General features: G+C 35.4%; 1 protein-coding gene across 2 annotated transcripts in view; it reads left to right on the plus strand.

Annotated features, from left to right (window-relative positions):
- JAK2 (Janus kinase 2) overlaps positions 1-19,070 on the plus strand; it is a 133,418-nt gene that overhangs the window by 37,530 nt on the left and 76,818 nt on the right. For both annotated transcript variants that reach the window (XR_004277243.1, XM_032306347.1), the window contains exon 2: positions 16,015-16,265. Coding sequence is in view for 1 of the 2 variants with exons in the window: in XM_032306347.1 (XP_032162238.1) it covers positions 16,046-16,265 (220 nt within the window). In the remaining variant the exon portion in view is untranslated. The remainder of the gene's footprint in view (positions 1-16,014; positions 16,266-19,070) is intronic.

Consider the following 19,070-nt stretch of genomic DNA (forward strand, 5'->3'; position numbering starts at 1 on the left):
TTTCACTTATTTGTATGTAAGGGATTAGTTTTCCCAGCAACAGTTAGTGAAGAAACTGTCCTCCTCCATTTCATATTCTTGCCTCCTTTGTAGTAGGCTAATTGACCATATATGTGTGGGTTTATTTCTGGGCTCTTAGTTTAATTCTGCAGATTTGTGTGTCTGTTTTCATACCATACCGTACTGCTTCGATTACTATAGCTTTGTAGCATAGTGTGAGGTCTGGGAGAGTGATGTCTCAGCTTTGTTCTTCTTTCTCGATTACTTTAATTGGGGCACCTGGGTGGCTCAGTGGGTTGGGCCTCTGCCTTAGTCTCAGTTTGTGATCTCAGGGTCCTGGGATTGAGCCCCGCATTGGGCTCTCTGCTCAACGGGGAGCCTGTTTCCCCCTCTCTCTCTGCCTGCCTCTCTGCCTACTTGTGATTTCTCTGTCAAATAAATAAAATAAAATAAAAAGATTACTTTAATTATTTGGGGTCTTTCATTTTTTCATGTAATTTTAGGATTCTTTGTTCTAATTTTATGAAAAATGCCTTTGGTATTATGAGGATTGTATTGAATCTGTAGATTCCTTTGGGTAATACGTACATTTTAACATTAATTCTTGTAATTTATGAGCAATATATTTTTCTATTTTTGTTTTCAATTTCTTTCATCAATGTCTTACACATTTCAAGGGCAGAATTTCTATACATACAGGCTTTTCAAATTTAATCTTTTCAAATTCACTAAATTTAGTTTATAGACTAGACTGGCATATGATATAACTTAGTGAATATTCCATGTGCACTTGAAGAAAATGTACACTCTGTGTTTGTTGGGTATAGTGTGCTGTAAATGTTTTGCTAGTTAATGTTTTCAGGTCTTCAAAATTCTTGCTTATTTTTTTGATCTGTTTCATTTTTGTTAATTCTGGACAGGAGTATTAAAATTTCTAGCTATTATAGTCATTTTGCCTATTCTCTCCTTACCTTTTTGCTTCATGTGATTTGAAACTATTATATGCATGTAAGAAGTCTAATATATAAATCTATTATAGTTTTTAAATGTCTTGTTTTAAGAGATGTTATAAAGATACTCATTTTTTTCTGGAATGTTTATTATATGACTTATTACATATTGGTTAGTTATCCATCTCAGTATCTTTGTATGGTATAAATTGGAGGGCAAGATTTCTTTTTTCCCTTGCCATTTAAAAGTCATTTGACTGAAAAACATTTACAGCAAAGACCAACATTTCTCCACCAAAATGCAATTGATATATCTAAGTTTTAGGTTACCGTATGTGTGGATGTTTTTCTTAACTCTATTTGTTCCTTTGGTCTATTTTTCTGTATTTATGCCAGTACTGACTTGACAATTACTCTAACTTCATGGTAAATCTTGGTGTCTGGTCATGTAAATCCTGCTCTTCTAGATTATTTTGACTCTTGTAATCCTTTGTTTTCCATGTAGATATTAACTTGTAAATTCCCTTAACTACTAAGATTTTCACTGGGACTGTGTTGAATTTATACATCAATTTAGAGACAAGTTGGTAACTGAAAATATTGAGTTTTCCTGTAGTCTTATATCTGTATGTTCTATTCTTCCAGTTTTTAGCTGGCCTTTATTTTCTAGCAGTGCTTTATAGTTTTTATTACAGAATTCTTACAGATATTTCAATAGATTTATTCTTAAATATTTGACTTTTTATTACTATTGTTAATGATACTGTTTTTATTCTTCACTGTTTAAATTGCTTCTGGTATAAGGAAGTCAATTAAGTTTTGTATATTGATTTTATATGTACTATTCTTACTACATTCACTTAGTAATTGTTATATCTTTAAAGTTTTCTGCGTCTTAGTCATCATCTGTGAATGATAGTTCTTTAACTTCCTCCTTTCTAATCATTATACCTTTTATTTACATTTCTTGCCTTATTGAACTGGGCAGGACCTCCATTAAAATGTTGGGTGAAAGTCATGAGTTTAAACATATTTATTAAGTTTTTGAATTCAAGAAGAATGAAATGAATACTGCACCATTAAGTATTTTAATTCAAGATCTTAAATAGTTACCTTCGATCAGAATGAAGAAGTTTGCTGTTTTAACTAGTTTAGCTGTGAGTTTCTAGTCCTAAACCATTGTTGAATTTTATCAGTTTCTACATCTATTGAAATGGTCATATATTACTTTTCTCATGTATTATAATAATGTGGTAAATTCTGTTGATTGATTTTTGAATATTAAAATAACTTTGCATATTTGGAGTACCCAGTCAAGATTTGTTAGTCTTCTAAAATATTACTAGCTTCAGTTTGCTAGCATTTTATTATTTTTTTCATATATGTTTATAAGAGATATTTATATAAAATTTTTCTTGTCACAACCGTATTACATTTTGGTATTATGTTTGTATTCTTAAAATATGTAGTGAAGTGTTTTCTGTTTACTGAAACAGTTTGTGTAAGTTCTTCATTCTCGCACATGTTTGGAAAAATTCACTAAGAAAGTCAGTGGACATTGAATTTTCTTTGTGGAAAAGTTTTAAGATATATATTCACTATATTTAATAAATATTAGAATTTTGAAATCTTTCTTCCTTTGTCAGTTTTGATAAGCTGTGTTTTTCAGTAACTTGTTCATTTCTCCAAAAATTCCAAATTTTTTAGAGGATGTTCCTATATTAACATATATTTTTAATATTGGAAGCTCTGGTTATATGTAATTTCCAACTCTTGATATTGGTCATTTATGTTTTCTTTTTTTAAAAAATTCAGTCATTTTTAGTGTTTTATCAATTTTATTAATGTTTAAAAGCCAACTTTTTTTTTCCTTCCACCACTGATTTCTGCTCTTAAATATTTTTCATTCTGTGGTCCTTAGCTTAGTTTGTTGTTCTTTTTCTAGCTTCATCCTAGCTCATCCTATAATTTTGTTTAGCTTTATTCTTTCTTTCTTTCTTTATTTGACAGAGAGAGAAATCACAAGTAGACAGAGAGGCAGGCAGAGAGGGGTGAAGCAGACTCCCTGCTGAGCAGAGAGCCTGATGCAGGACTAGATCGCAGGACCCCGAGATCATGGCCTGAGCTGAAGGTAGAGGCTTTACCCACTGAGCCAACCACTGGGTGCTCAGTTTAGCTTTATTCCTTTCTCACATAAGACTTTAAGACTAAACATTCTAGTAAATACTTTTACTTCATTTCTTTCATATTTTTATCGTTTAACTCAAAGTATTTTCTGGTTTCTTCTTTGCACCATTTGTTATTTAAAAGTTTGTTCCTAAATTTCTAAATACATAGGGATTTTCTAATCATTTTTATGTTACTCATCTTTAGTTTAACCCTTTGTGATAAGAGAGCATACTGTATAATAAGTACATGTTATGATACTTTTATCAGTGGTCATAATTTCCATAAGAGATTTCTGTGCATTTGTAAGTTTACATCAGTTCACATGCAGAACTTTGTATTTTTCAATAAATTTTTTTCTTCTTGGTTGAAGTTATTAATAAGAGCAGGAATTTGTGGAATATTGAGTGTTACTGAATATCATATGTCCTATTTTGCAATTAAATGCAATTTTTAAAAATTTTAATTCAATTAATTAATATATAATGTGTTATTCATTACAGAGGTAGAGGTCAGTGATTTATCAGTCTTGCATAATACCATATCCAGTGCTTGTTACTTCCTGTGCCTCCTTAATGTCCATCCCCCAGTTATCCCATTCCCCTACCTCCTCCCTTCCAGCAACCCTAGTTTGTTTCCTATGATTAAGTCTCTTATGGTTTGTCTCCCTCTCTGATTTCATCTTGTTTTATTTTTTCCTCTCTTCCCCTACGATCATGTTTTATTTCTTAAATTCCCCTTATCAGTGAGATCATATGATAGTTGTCTTTCTCTGATTGACTTATTTGCTTAGCATAATGCCCTCCCTCTAGTTCTATCCACATCATTGCAAATAACAAGATGTCTTTTTTTTGATGGTTGAATAGTATTCCATTGTATATATGTATATACACCCCATGTTTTTTATCCATTCATCTGTCAATGGACATCTAGGCTCGTTCCATAGTTTGGCTATTGTGAACACTGCTACTATAAACATTGGGGTACAGGTGCCCCTTTGGGTCACTACATTTGTATCTTTGGAGTATATACGCAGTAATGCAATTGCTGGGTGGTAGGGTAGATTTATTTTTAACTTTTTGAGGAACCTCCACACTGTCTTTCAGAGTGGCTACACCAACTTGCATTCCCACCAACAGTGTAAGAGGGGTCCGCTTTCACGTCATCCTAGCCAACATTGGTTGTTTCCTGAGGAGTTAATTTTAGCCATTTTGACCAGTGTGAGGTAGTATTTTCTTGTGGTTTTGATCTGCATTTCCCTGGTGCCGAGTGATGTTAAGCATTTTTTCATGTGTCTGTTGGCCATTTGGATGTCTTTGAAGTTACGTCTGTCTTCTGCCCATTTCTTTTTTCTTTTTTTAAGATTTTATTTATTTATTTGACAGAGGGAGACACAACAAGAGAGAGAACACAAGGAGGGGAAGCGGAAGAGGGAGAAGTAGGCTTCCTGCTGAGCAGGGAGCCCAATGTAGGGCTCAGTCCCAGGACCCTAGGGTCATGACCTGAGCTGGAGGCAGACGCTTAACAACTAAACCACCCAAGCACCCCTGTTCTGCCCATTTCTTGAATGGATTATTTGTTCTTTGGGCATTAAGTTTGATAAGTTCTTTATAGATTTTTGGATACTAGCCCTTTATCCGATAAAACCTTTGCAAATATCTTCTCCCATTCTTTTGGTTGTATTTTGGTTTTGTTAACTGTTTCTTTTGCTGTGCAAAATCTTTATATCTTGATGAAGTCCCAGTAATTCATTTTTGCTTGTTTCCCTTGCCTTTGGAGATGTGTCTAGCAAGAAGTTGCATAACTAAGGTCACAGAGGTTGCTGCCTGTGTTCTCTAGGATTTTGATGGATTCCTGTCTCCCATTTAGGGCTTTCGTTCATTTTGAGTGTTTTTGTGTATGGTGTGAGGAAATGGTCCAGTTTCATTCTTCTGCATGTGGCTGTCCAATTTTCCCAACAACATTTGTTGAAGAGACTGTCTTTCCAGTGGATATTCTTTCCTGCTTTGTCAAAAATTAGTTGTCCATAGAGAAAGGTCCATTTCTGGGTTCTCTATTCTGTTCCATTGACCTAGGTATCTGTTTTTGGGCCAGTACCATACTGTCTTGATGACTATAGCTTTGTAATAGTCATCTTGAATTCTGGCATTGTGATGCTGCGAGCTTTTATTTTGGCTATTTGGGGTCTTTTCTGGTTCCATAGAAATTTTAGGATTATCTGTTCCAGCTCTGTGAAAAAAGCTGATGGTATTTTGATAGGGATTAAATTGAATGTATAGATTGTTCTTGGTAGCATAGGCATTTTAACAATATTTGTTCTTCAAATCCATGAGTATGAAACATTTTTCCATTTCCTTGTGTCTTCCTCAATTTCACTGATGAGTGTTTTATAGTTTCCTGAGTACAGATCCTTTGCCTTTTTGGTAAGGTTTATTCCTAGGTATCTTATGATTTTGGGTGCAGCTATAAATGCAACTCCTTTCTATCTTATTGTTAGGGTATAGAAATGCGACAGACTTCTATCCATTGAGTTTATATTCTGCCACTTTGCTGAATTCCTGTATGAGTTCTAGCAATTTTAGGGTAGAGTGTTTTGGGTTTTCCACATAGAGTATAATGTCATCTGCAAGGAGTGAGAGTTTGACTTCTTCTTTGCCAATATGAATGCCTTTTATTTCTTTTTCTTGTCTAGTTGCTGAGGCTGGGACCTCTAGTAGTATGTTGAACAACAGTGGTGAGAGTGGACAACCCTTCTGTGTTCCTGATCTTAGGGGGAAAAGCTCTCAGTTTTTCCCCATTGAGAGTGGTATTTGCTGTGGGCTTTTTGTATATGGCTTTTATGATATTGATGTATGTTCTCTCTATCCCTACACTGTGAAGAGTTTTAATCAAGAAAAGGATGCTATACTCTGTCAAGTGCTTTTTCTGCATCTATTGAGAGAATCATGTGGTTCTTGTCCTTTCTTTTATTAATGGAGTATATCACATTGACTGACTTGCAAATATTGAACCACCCTTGCAGCCCAGGAATAAATCCCCCTTGGTTGAGGTGAATAATCCTTTTAATGTACTATTGGACCCTATTGGCTAGAATTTTGGCAGCTGTGTTCATCAGGGATATTGGTCTATAATTCTTCTTTTTGATGGAGTCTTTGGTTTTTGGGATCAGGTACTGCTGGCCTCATAGAAAGAGTTTGGAAGTTTTCCTTCCATTTCTATTTTTTGAAGCAGCTTTAAATGTTTGGTAGAATTCCCCTGGGAAGCCATCTAGCCCTGGACTCTTGTTCGAAGGGAGATTTTTGATTACTGCTTCGATTTCCTTGTTGATTATGGGTCTGTTCAGGTTTTCTATTTTTTCCTGGTTCAGTTTTGTAGTTTATACATCTCTAGGAATGAATCCATTTCTTTAGACTGCCTACTTTTTGTCATATAGTTACTCATAGTATGTTCTTTTCTTTTTTTTTTTTTTTAAGATTTTATTTATTTATTTGACAGAGAGAGAGAGATCACAAGTAGGCAGAGAGGCAGACAGAGAGAGTGGGGGAAGCAGGCTCCCTGCCGAGCAGAGAGCCTGATGTGGGGCTCGATCCCAGGACCCTGAGGGCATGACCCGAGTTGAAGGCAGAGGCTTTAACCCACTGAACCACCTAGGCACCTCTCATAGTATATTCTTATAATTGTACTTCTGTGCTGTTGGTTATGATCTCTCCTCTTTCATTCATGATTTTATTTATTTGGGTCCTTTCTCTTTTCTTTTTGGTAAGTCTGGCCAGGGGTTTATCGATCTTAGTAATATTTTCAAAGAACCAGTTCCTAGTTTTGTTGATTTGGTCTCCTTTTCTTCTCGTTTCTATTGCATTGATTTCTGCTCTGATCTTTATTATTTCTCTTCTCCTGCTGATTTTAGGCTTTATTTGTTGTTTTCTCCAGCTCCTTTAGGTATAAGGTTAGGTTTGTCTTCTTCTTTCTTTCTTTTTTTTTTTTTAAAGATTTTATTTATTTATTTGACAGAGAGAGATCACAAGTAGATGGAGAGGCAGGCAGAGAGAGAGAGAGAGGGAAGCAGGCTCCCTGACGAGCAGAGAGCCCGATGCGGGACTTGATCCCAGGACCCAATCATGACTTGAGCCGAAGGCAGCGGCTCAACCCACTGAGCCACCCAGGCGCCCTGTCTTCTTATTTCTTGAGAAAGGCTTGTATTGCTATATACTTCCTTTTTAGAACTGCCTTTGCTTCATCTCAAAGATTTTGAAGAGTTGCGTTTTCATTTTCATTTGTTTCCATGAATTTTTAAAAAAATTCTTCTTTAATTTCCTGGTTGACCCATTCATTCTTTAGTAAGATGCTCTTTAGCCTCCATGTATTTTTATTTCTTTCAAATTTTTCTTGTGGTTGACTTCAAGTTTTAAAGCATTGTGGTCTTAAAATATGCATGGTGTAATCTCAGTCTTTTTGTATAAGTTGAGATCTCATTTGTGACCCAGTATGTGGTCTATTCTGGAGAATATTCCATGTGCATTCAAGAAGAATGTGTATTCTCAGACCTGTACCCCTGGGGATAAAAATATATGTTTATAAAAAATAAAAAAATTAAAAAAAAAAAAGAAGAATGTGTATTGTGCTTTAGGATGAAATGCTCTGAATGTATCTGTGAAGTTCTTCTGGTCCAGTGTGTCATTAACAGCACTTGTTTCCTTGTTGATTTTCTGCTTACATGATCTGTCCATTGCTGTGAGTGGTGTGTTAAAGTCCCCTACTATTATTGTAATGTTATTAATTAGTTTCTTTAATTTTATAATTAAGTGGTTTATATATTTGGTTTCTCCCAAGTTAGGGGCATAAACATTTATAATTGTTAGATCTTCTTGTTGAATAGACCCTTTTGTTATGATATAGTGTCCTTCTTCATTCTTATTACAGTCTTTGGTTTAAAATCTAGTATATCTGATATAAGGATGGCTACTCCAGTTTTCTTTTGATGTCCATTGGCATGGTAAATGGTTCTCCAACCCCCTCACTTTCAATCTGGAGGTGTCTTTGTGTCTAAAGTTAGTCTCTTGTAAGCAGCATTTTGATGTTGTTTTTTTTTTTTAATTCTATCAATCCCTGTGTCTTCTGATTGGAGCATTTAATCCATTTACATTCAGAGTGAATAGTGAAAGATACGACTTTAGTGCTATTATATTATTTGTACAGTCACTGTTCCTGTAGATTATCTCTGTTCCTTTCTGTTCTTTGTTACTTTTGGATTCTCTACTCAGAGATCCTCTGCTCAGAGGATCCCCTTTAATATTTCTTGCAGTAGTTTAATGTTCACAAATACCTTTAGTTTCTGTTCGTCTTGGCTGCTCCTTATTTCTCCTATTCTGAACGGTAGCCTTGCTGGATAAAGTATTCTTGGCTGCATATTTTTCACGTTTAGCACATTGAATATATCATGCCCATCCTTTCTGGCCTGCCAGGTGTCTGTGAACAGATTTGTTGCCAGCCTTATATTCTGCCCTTGTAGGTTAAGGACCTCTTGTCCAGAGCAGTTTTCAGGATTTTCTCTTCATCTTTGAAATTTGCAAGCCTCACTGTTATATGTCAGGGTGTTAAATTATTTTATTGATTTTGATGGGGGGGTGTTCTCTGTGCCTCCTGGACTTCAATGCCTTTTTCTTCTCCCAGATTAGGGCAGTTCTCTGCTATAATTTGCTCTGGTATACCTTCTCCACCCCACCCCCCTGCCCTTCCTCTGGGATCCCAAGTGTTTCAAATATTATTTTGTTTTATGGTATCAGTTATCTCTTGAATTCTCTCCTTGTGATCTCAAGTAATTGTTTCTCTCTTTTTTTCTAAGGTTCTTTATTTTCCATCATTTGGTCTTCTATATTACTAATTCTCTTTTCTGCCTCATTTATCCTTGCAGTTAGAGCCTCCATTTTTATTGCATCTCTTTAATAGCCTTTTTAATTTCTACTTGATTAGATTTTAGTTCTTTTGTTTCTCTAGAAAGGGATTCTCTGTTGTCTTCTGTGCTTTTTTTCAAATGCAGCTGGTATCCTTATAATCATTATTCTGAACTACAGTTCCAACATCTTACTTATCTTATACTGATTAGGTCTCTAGCAGTCAGAACTGCCTCTTGTTCTCTTTTTGAGGTGAGTTTTTCCACCTTGTCATTTTGTTCATATAAGAATAGATGAACAAGAGAGCAGAATACTAAAATGGCCATGACGACCCCAGAGAAATATACATAAAACAATTCAGCAGAGATCTGAAACTGGAAAAAAAAAAGAAAATTAAGAGAGAGATTATAATCAGACAGTTGAACAGAACAGAGCAATGCACTGGATTCTGTGTGTATTTTATTAGAAAATTAGATCCCAAAATTGTAATGATAGAAAAACATATATGTATAAAATAAAATTAAATACAATGAAAGGATAGACTGTAACTGTAAAAATGAAAATTAAGACAAAAAAAGAAAAAAAAAGAATACAGACAGGTGAACAGAACAGAGCAATATACTATATCTGAGTATATTTTGGTCAGTTAGTTAAACTACATTTCAAAATTGTAAAGAAAGAAAAATTTATGCATATGCAAAAATAAATTAATTATAGCAAAAGGATAGAATGTAACTGTAAAGATGAAAATTTAAAAAGACTTTAACAACAACAAAAAAAGGAGTATGATCAGACAGGTGACTAGAACAGACTCATACACTAGATTCTAGGTGTATTTTGGTCTGTTTGTTAGAAGTAACTACATCCCAAGATTGTAAAGAAAGAAAAATAATTTGAACTCTTTTAGAGCTTCCTTATTATCTTTGGTTTTATGACTGTTTCTTTTTATCTGTGTAAATAAAAGTGTTTTTATTTTATTTATTTATTTATTTATTTATTAAAAAGAGATTTTATTTATTTATTTGACAGACAGAGATCACAAGTAGGCAGAGAGGCAGGCAGAGAGAGGAGAGGAAGCAGGCTCCCCGCTAAGCGGAAAGCCTGATGCGGGCTCGAACCCAGGACCCTGGGATCATGACCTGAGCTGAAGGCAGAGGCTTTAACTCACTGAGCCACCCAGGTGCCTCAGTAAAAGTGTTTTTAAAACTGAACTTTATCTCCTCTCAGAAGATTCTTTTACTGTGAACCTAGACATGTTTAGTACCAGTGAAATTTCTTCTTCTATTTTTAAATATTTTTTCTTGTCTATGTTCTTTTTTCTTCCTAATGGAACTTTTAGAGTTAGACTTTCTTGATTATTTCCCCCTTTCTTAGCTTTTTTGCTCATATTTCTCTCTTTTGATCTGGGAAACCAGGAGTTTGTCTTGGACTTATCTTCTAAATTATTTGATATTTTCTGCTGTATTATTCAGTGTTTTCACTGAATTGTCATTATTTTTTTGTGGTTAACTATTTTCATTCTCTGATACTTTTTAATGATCCTTTACTGATTCTTTATGTTTTCAAAATATTCTGAATCTCTCTGAGGATACCAAGGAGAATTTTTTAAAATCTTAATTCAGTTAGCCAATATATAGTACATCATTAGTGTCACATGTAGTGTTCAATGACTCATGGTTGCGTAGAGCATCCAGTGCTCATCACATCACGTGCCCTCCTTAATGCCCATAACTCAGTTACCCCATCCTCCCACTCACCTCCCCTCTGTAACTCTCAGTTTGTTTCCTAGAGTCAAGAGTCTCATGGTTTTTCTCCTTCTCTGATTTCCTTCCATTCAGTTTTCCCTCCCTTCCCCTATGATCCTCTGTACTATTTCTTATATCCCACATATGAATGAAACCATATGATAATTGTCTTTCTCTGATTGGCTTATTTCACTTAGCATAATACCCCGCAGTTCCATCCATGTCAGTGTAAATGGTAGGTATTCATCCCAAGGAGAAAAAAAACACTCTCTTCCCTGTATTATGTTGTTTCATCTGGAGTCCGCTGTTTTGCTGCTCATTTTGGCCCCCTCTGTCATGCGTTCTTCCTGTCCGCCTTCACCTCTAATATGTGATGATCCTTATCACTCCATATTTATGCTATTTGTATGTGTATGCACACTATTTTTAAATACCCCCTTCTGTATGTATTTTAAATAAATACTCCATTCTGTTGTGTCTGTCATCTGTTCCTATCTACTTTTTATCTTCCATCAGTTCTTTGAAATTTCTGATTTTGCTGATAGCCCTGTTTCTTATTTTTCCAAGCTCTCATGAATTTTGTCACATGTACATTTTACTCCTTTTCATCCTTTTGGCTATTGTTGTTATCTCTTTTGCTTTTACATCTATTATAAATTTCACTGTCCATTATCATGCTTTTAAATAATTGTTACTGTCTTTTTAAAAATTGAAGAAAAGAAAGAAAAATAGGATGTTATACTTACCCACATATTTACTATTTTTGAGTTCTTCATTTCATTCTACAAATCTAAGTTTGCATCTGGTATCATTTGCCTTAATCCAGAGACCTTTTTTATTTTAAGCATTTCTTAAAGTTTGGGGGTGGTTTTTGGTGATGTGTTCTCTCAGCATTCATTTATCTGAAAATATATTTATCTTAAATTTTAAAGGTCGTTTTTGAGATGTCAGTTGTAAGTTTTATCATGGCTCTCCTGTATGTATGTGGCTACTTTTCAGATTTTCTCTTTGATTTTTTTTTTTTAAGATTTTTATTTATTTATTTGACAGAGATCACAAGTAGGCAGAGAGGCAGACAGAGAGAGAGAGAGAGAGGAGGAAGCAGGCTCCCTGCTGAGCAGAGAGCCTGATGTGGGACTCGATCCCAGGACCCCGAGATCATGACCTGAGCCGAAGGCAGCGGCTTAACCCACTGAGCCACCCAGGCGCCCCTTCTCTTTGATTTTTAACAATTTGATTATGATGTAACTAGATGCGGATTTTTACAAATTGGGGTTATATGAACTGTTTGTATTCGTGGTTTGAGATACTCAATTTTAGAAAAAATTTAGCAAATATTTTTCCAAGTATTTCTTCTGTCTTGTTTACATGTATTGGATTGCTCAGTATTGTAGAGGTCATATGGTTTTTTATATCTTCATGCATTTATCTTTTAATGTGAGTCTATTACATTTGTATCATAGTGAACAAATTTTATAAAATAAATTCAACATTTGGATTTGCTGTTATTCCTTTCTTCATATTTTATCTCTTGACTCTCTATAACATTTTTTCTTTATGTTAAGTAAGTTTCAGTTGACAGTTGTCTGTTGTGGATGGTATCTTGTATAAACCCTGGGTAGTGTGGATTTCAGTCTTTCTTTGAAGTGTAGAGCTTTGTTGTAGCAGGTAGTTCACCCTGTGGGGCTTTGTGTTAGGCTTTGTTAGGACTCTTCTTCCAGTTTTGTCCTTACTTCTGGTATGTGGCTCTTACTCCTCAAATGTGCCTTTTCTGGAGTTTCAGTGAAAAGGGTGGGATATTTACCAAATTCTTCTACATTCAAACTCTGATTCCCCAGGACCAGGTAGCTAATGAAATCTCTTCCTATTTCTTTTAGGTTCCTAGTTATTGCCTCTCCTTGGGCTTTTTGGGTTTTCATCCCATGCAGGGGGGTTCAGGAATCAGCCCCTCTTTTTCCCCAGGATTTCTGCCTTTGATTTCTTTCTGATTTAGCAGCTTCCTTGATTCTTACAGCCAATAAGGCTACAACTTTGTATAAGAACTCTATCCTCTTTTCCAGCAACCACTTGTGCACTACAAAGACTTTGTAGTTCTTCAGGATAAAAGATGGAAGAATATGGACCTCATTCAGTGTTTTTCCTTTGGTCAAGGGCCATATCTCCTTCCATTGCTGTCTGCTTTTGTTTGCTTGTAAATATCTTCAGTGTTTTTTAAGGATAGTTTGTTCTAGTGTTTGTAATTATTATCAGTAGATTGTATGGGTTTGTGTAGGATATCAAAAGCATCCAAATAGGAAGAAGTAAGTATGTATGTGTACACACACACACACACACACACACACACACACAGGAGGAGTATTCAGCCTTAAAAAAAAGGAATACACATTATTTGCAACAACATGGAGAAACCTCAGGGGCAAGTAAAATAAGTTAGAATGACAAATACTGCATGGTACCGCTTACATGTGTAATTAAAAAAAAAGTCTAACTCTAAGAAACAGAAAAGTCTTGCTAAGGACTGGGATTTGGGAGAAATTGGTAAAAGGCTATAGATTTTCAGTTATAAGGTAGATAAGTTTTGAAGATCAAATATAACATGGTGACGATAGTCCTGAACATTGTATTGTATAATTGACATTTTCTAAGGGAACAGAAATTAAATGTACTCACTGGGGTATAAAAAGTACCTTCATGAGGTGACAGGATGTGCGAACTCAGTGCTGGGGAATCATTTCACAGTGTATACAATGTAAATCATTATGTTGTACACTCTAAGTATGTTCCAGTTTTGTCAATTATATTTCAGTATGGTGGGAAAAATATTTTTTTCAATCAAAGACTAAAACTTAAAAATCGTTAGGGCCTCACTGAGAGACCTACTAAAAGATACACTTCAGCAGAAAAAAAAAGTCCAGAAGGAAAGCATAGGATCCAAAACAATGGTGAGGACAAATTGATGAAATGATTGCAAATTTGCCCTTTACTGGCTAAGAGTTCATTTTAGATGATGTTCTCTGAGTAAAAAAAGAGTATAATAATTAAAAGAAAATTTATACAAATTTTTATTTTTGAACAAATTAAAATTGTTTGAATTTGTGTATCCAGTTGCAGGTAGACTTCACAAATCTTGTAGTTTTAATAATTGCCAGTTTCTTGTTTCTCATTTCTCTAGTCACTGGAAGTCCCCAGTTATTTGAAGAACTAAGTATTAAACTCTAGTGTTTTCTCTAATTTAATAAGGTCCTTATAGTTAGATACAGAGCTGAATTTCACCTTGCACTTCACTTAATCATCATACCTCTTTTCCTTTAATGTCTAAACTTAGTACGGTGCCTCGCACTCAGTAAATGCTGTCTGCTGTCTGTTTGCTGTTGTTTCCCCTTCTTCCTTCACACGGCTCTGCTCATGAGTTAAATGAGTACATCTGTGGGAAAGGTGGTGAGATTTTTAGCTCTTCCTGATGTCAGTCTCATGTTTAGCTGCTAGCTAGATGCTTGTGTAATTGCCCTACTTCATTTCCAAACAAAAGTGTGTAAAGCAGCAGTCTTGATTCTCCTTACCTGCCAGTGTCAAGGGGCAAAGTCTTCATTTTCTCATTTCCATTAATGGTATTATAGATCTCCTAAACCTGAAATATTCACACCGTCTAAACCTGAAATATTCTCACCGTCTTTTACTCCTGGCTTTAAAAACATTTTTTTAGTATAGTTTTTAGTATAGTATAGTACAGTGTTGCATTAGTATCAGGTGTACACTATAGAGATTCAGCATCTCTATACATTATGCTGTGCTCACAAGTGTAGCCATCAACACTATTATACTATTGTACACTATTATAGTATTACTATGTTCCCTGTGCTGTGTCTTTTATTCCTGTGACTTATTCATCCTCTAACTGGACTCCTGTCTTCTTCTATATTCAGTTAATTACCAAGTTGCATGAATTCTTACTGTTACATTACGTAATTCATCATTCAACTGTTAAAGTTTCACTTCAGGATCTTACTTCTACCTGGACTATTGCAGTCGCCTTTTAACTGTTTCTGGTTTCAACTTTCTAATTCATCATTGACTGTAGGATAAAGTTTAATTTCTTTGATCTGATCTATTTATTTGTATATTTATTCTTAAGTAGGCTTCATGCCCACTGTGGGGCTTGAACTCACGACCCTGAGATTGAGTCGCATGCCCTACCAATTGAGCCAGCCAGGTGCCTCTTAAGTTCTTTGATCCGATATTCAGATTTTTCTTAATATTGCACTATAGCAATTAGGATTGCATTAATTTACAAATAATAAGATGTCTGGTGGTAGATAGGTGATTCTTGACATTGATTTGGATGCTTAAGTTTGCTAGGTCTTTTATTCTCTTGGCATTTCCTTCCTGGTTGCTCCATGGTTTTAAAGTGACTGCCCTACCCGGTATTTATGCTCAGAGGCAGGTAGGAAGAAAATGAAAGGGGAAAAGCAAAAAGGCAAAAAGGAAGCCAAGTCAACTTCCTTTTAAGGAAGGCTCCTAGAAGTACCACCCAGTAACCTCCACTTAAATCTCATTTCTTGAAACTGGTTCACAGGGCTATCCATCTGCGGGAAAGTACAGTTCTTTGGGGATATGTTGCTCTCCCCAACAAAACTGGGCTATATCAAGAAGGAAGGAAAAATGTTTTTTGGGTATGTAGTTGCAATTTGCCACAAATATCTTTTTTTTTTTTTAATCCTTTTTTAAATGGCATAACTTCTCAAATACTGTACTTCAGGCCAGTAAATGAGAATTGATCTTATACCTTCCTACTTCTCAGCACAGTTCTACTCTCTCATTCATACAAATCCAGTCTGTTGTACAGAATCAGTTTTAAATGTGACCTCTCTAATAAAATTCATCAGTTTTAACACAGTTTGAAATGTGATTTACCCCCTCCAGACACCCAATAAGCAATTGTCATAGTAATTCATTTGTTGAGAATTTATGTTGCCTAGTGGGATCTCTTCTGCCCTGTGACTAATTTTGTTTGTTTGTTTGGTTAGTATTACATATCTGTATTATGTTTCCTCAGTTAAATTGTAAACTTCAGCTTTATGGTCCTTGTCCACAGGAAGTTTATAATCTCAATTTCTCTCACTATGCTTTGTATAGTAGTATACAGTATTTATTCAGTTAATGAATTTAGCAAAGTCACTGCTTTCAGGGAAGCCTTCTTTGTATATGAGGGATGCCTTATCAGTATCACTTCATTTTGTAACTTACTGGTTTTTTTCTTAACAGGCAAATGTTCTGAAAAAAACTCTGCGTGGGGATGGCTTGCCTTACAATGACAGAAATGGAAGGAACGTCCGTATCTCCTGTACATCAGAACGGTGATATTCCTGGAAATGCTAATCCGGTGAAGCAAATAGATCCACTCCTACAGGTGTATCTTTACCATTCTCTTGAGAAAGCTGAAGGAGAGTATCTGAAGTTTCCAACTGGGGAGTATGTTGCAGAAGAAATCTGTGTTGCTGCTTCTAAAGCTTGTGGTAAATATTTTTTAAAAATTACTTTCTTTTTAATAGATTATTGTAATGTATTATTTTTTATTTTTTAAAATGCTTATATGGCAGTGTGCTTTCAAAGAAGAGCTGCTAGAGCTTGGAGACCTGCATGCTACCTGGTGCTGCCTCACAGTGAGGGCTCTGCAGGCGCTGAGCTCCTCGGTTGCCCCAGGTGCAGCTCCGTAAGTGCCTGGTGCAGCAGCTGCCCACCATACAGTTCAGACAGCAAACTTTGATGGAGTGTGTTGTTTGCAGCAGGGGAGAGTACATAGGCCCAGTGAGAATGGCTGTCTCCACCTAGATTTCAAAGGGTGGAGCCCCAAATCAATAGGGGCTGGGCAGCCGGGAGTTTTGGGGCCAACCTCTGGTAAACAAGGACAGAAACCTTGTCCCAGTGTGTCCTGTAGGCAAGACCTCTGCCCTAGTGGGCTGGGAGAACAGATTGTCATGTCAGAGGATTATTCTCAAGCCTTGGATCTGATAGAATTTGCCCTTTTGGGTTTTAGACTTGCTTGGGACCGTAATTCCTTTTTTTCTTCTTCCTTTTGGAACAGAAAAGTCTATCTTATGGCTGTCCTGTCATATTTTGGAAGCATTTAAATTGTTCAGTTTCACAGATTCAGAGCTGGAGGGCAGTTTGCTTAAAGATGAATGAATGGTACCTTGAGTCTCACCCAAATATGATTTAGTTGGTATTCAGATGAGTCTTTGAACTTCAGACTTTTGAGTTGATGCTGGAATGAGTTAAGATTTGGGGGACTGCTGGGATGGAGTGAATATATTTTGAATGTGAAAGGATGTGAATTTTGGGGTCCAGGAGCAAAATGGTAGGTTTCTGTCGCTATGTCTTTATGTCTCCTTATCTTTTTTTTTCTGCAGTTTTTACTCTAGAAGTTTTATTTGTATTGCTTTTTAGTAATTTCCATTGCCTCATCATGTTTGTGTTTTGTGCTACCTTATTTACTAGAGGGAATATATTACAGTACCTGATTTATCTGTCATTTATAGGTATCCTTCTACTGATTGATGTTTCTTCTGGTTATAGGTCATATTTTCCTGCTTTTTTGAATGCCTATAATTTTTTATTGGATGCTGGATATTGTAATGTGTATTTTCAATTTACATTGTTACCTGCTGGATTTTGTTATATTCTTTAAATAGTGATGGACTTTTTTCTGGCACAAGGTTAGGTAATTGGTGGGTGGTTTACTTAGCTGCTTTTGAGATCCCCTCCTTTTCTTTCTTCTTCCTTTCATTAATCCAATATTTCTAGGTCATTCACAGAGCCATGCAACTATCATATCAGTTTTCCACCCCCAGAAAGAAACCTCTTACCCATCAGAAATCATTTCCCATTTCTTTCCCAGCTCCTAACAATAAATATACTTATTTCTCTAAGAATTTGTTTATTTGGAACATTTCATATAAGTGGAACCATGCCATATGTGGGGTTTTTTGTGACAATTTGTTGAATTCCTGAGTCATACTGTGACTTTGTGCTTAACGTTTTGAGGAACCACCAGAATATTTTCTGGGCACCTAAATAATTTTACATTTCTACCACCAGTGTATGAATGTCCCAATTTTTCTGTGTCCTGATCAACACTTGCTATTACCGGTCTTTCTGATGAATGACACTGGTGGGTGTGAAGTGGTATCTCATTGTGTTTTTTTGAAAAAGTTTTACTGATAAATGATCCATATTTCATATTTTTAGAAAGGGTACATTTCAGTGATTTTTAGTATCACCAGTCAATTTTAGAACACTTTTTCACCCCCAAAGAATCTTTGATTATCGACTATTGGCTATTGACTATCACTGTCAAATCCCCTCATCCCTCTCCAGCCTCAGGCATCCCTTAATCTATATTCTGTCTCAATACATTTGTTTGTCTAGATATTTCATATAGATGGGGTCATATAATAGGTGACCCTTTGTTACTAGCTTCTTACACTCATATGATAGCCGATTGCCATGAAAATCTTTAGTAAAAGTTGAAAGATTTTTATGATTTGAAGAGAAACTCCAGAATATTCTACTCATGCAGTTTTTGTGAAGTTCATCCATACTGTACCATCTGTCAGTACTTCATTCTTTTATGACTTGATAATATGCTACTGTATGGATAATGCAATGTATGATTTAACTGTTGATCATTTGCTGGACATTTTGGCTGTTTTGATCTTTGTCTATCATGAATAATGTTCCTGTGAACATTGTATACAGAGTTGTGTACAACGTGGACAGATGATTTCATTTCTGTGTGTATACCCAGGAGTGGAATTGTGGGTCAAATGGTAACTCTATGTTTAACTTCTTGAGGAACTACCAGAGTATTTTCCAAAGTGGCTGCACCATTTTTTTATTCATACCAGTATGCATCAGGGTTCTGATTATTCAGCATCCCTAATGACACTTGTTGTTATATGACTTTTAAAACTTATATCCATTCAAATGGATATAAAATGGTATCTTATTGTAGTTTTAATTTTTTTTTCCTGATTACCAATTCTTTTGAGCATCATTGCAGTGGTTATTGGCAATTTATGTATCTTCTTTGGAGAAATGTCTATTCATATCATTTGTCCCTTTTTTAAATGTTTTTTGTTTGTTTGTTGTTATATTTTCTAGATACAGATCCTTTATCAAATATATAATTTGGAAGTCTTTTCTCCCATTTTATGTTTTGTCTTTTCACTGTCTGGATCTGGTAGTGTCCTTTGAAGCAAAGATTTTCTATTCTAATGAAAGCTTGTTTATTTATTTTTGTTGTTGTTGCTTGTGTTTTT

This window comes from Mustela erminea, chromosome 12 (genome assembly GCF_009829155.1).
Source record: "Mustela erminea isolate mMusErm1 chromosome 12, mMusErm1.Pri, whole genome shotgun sequence".
NCBI classification, from domain to species: domain Eukaryota; kingdom Metazoa; phylum Chordata; class Mammalia; order Carnivora; family Mustelidae; genus Mustela; species Mustela erminea.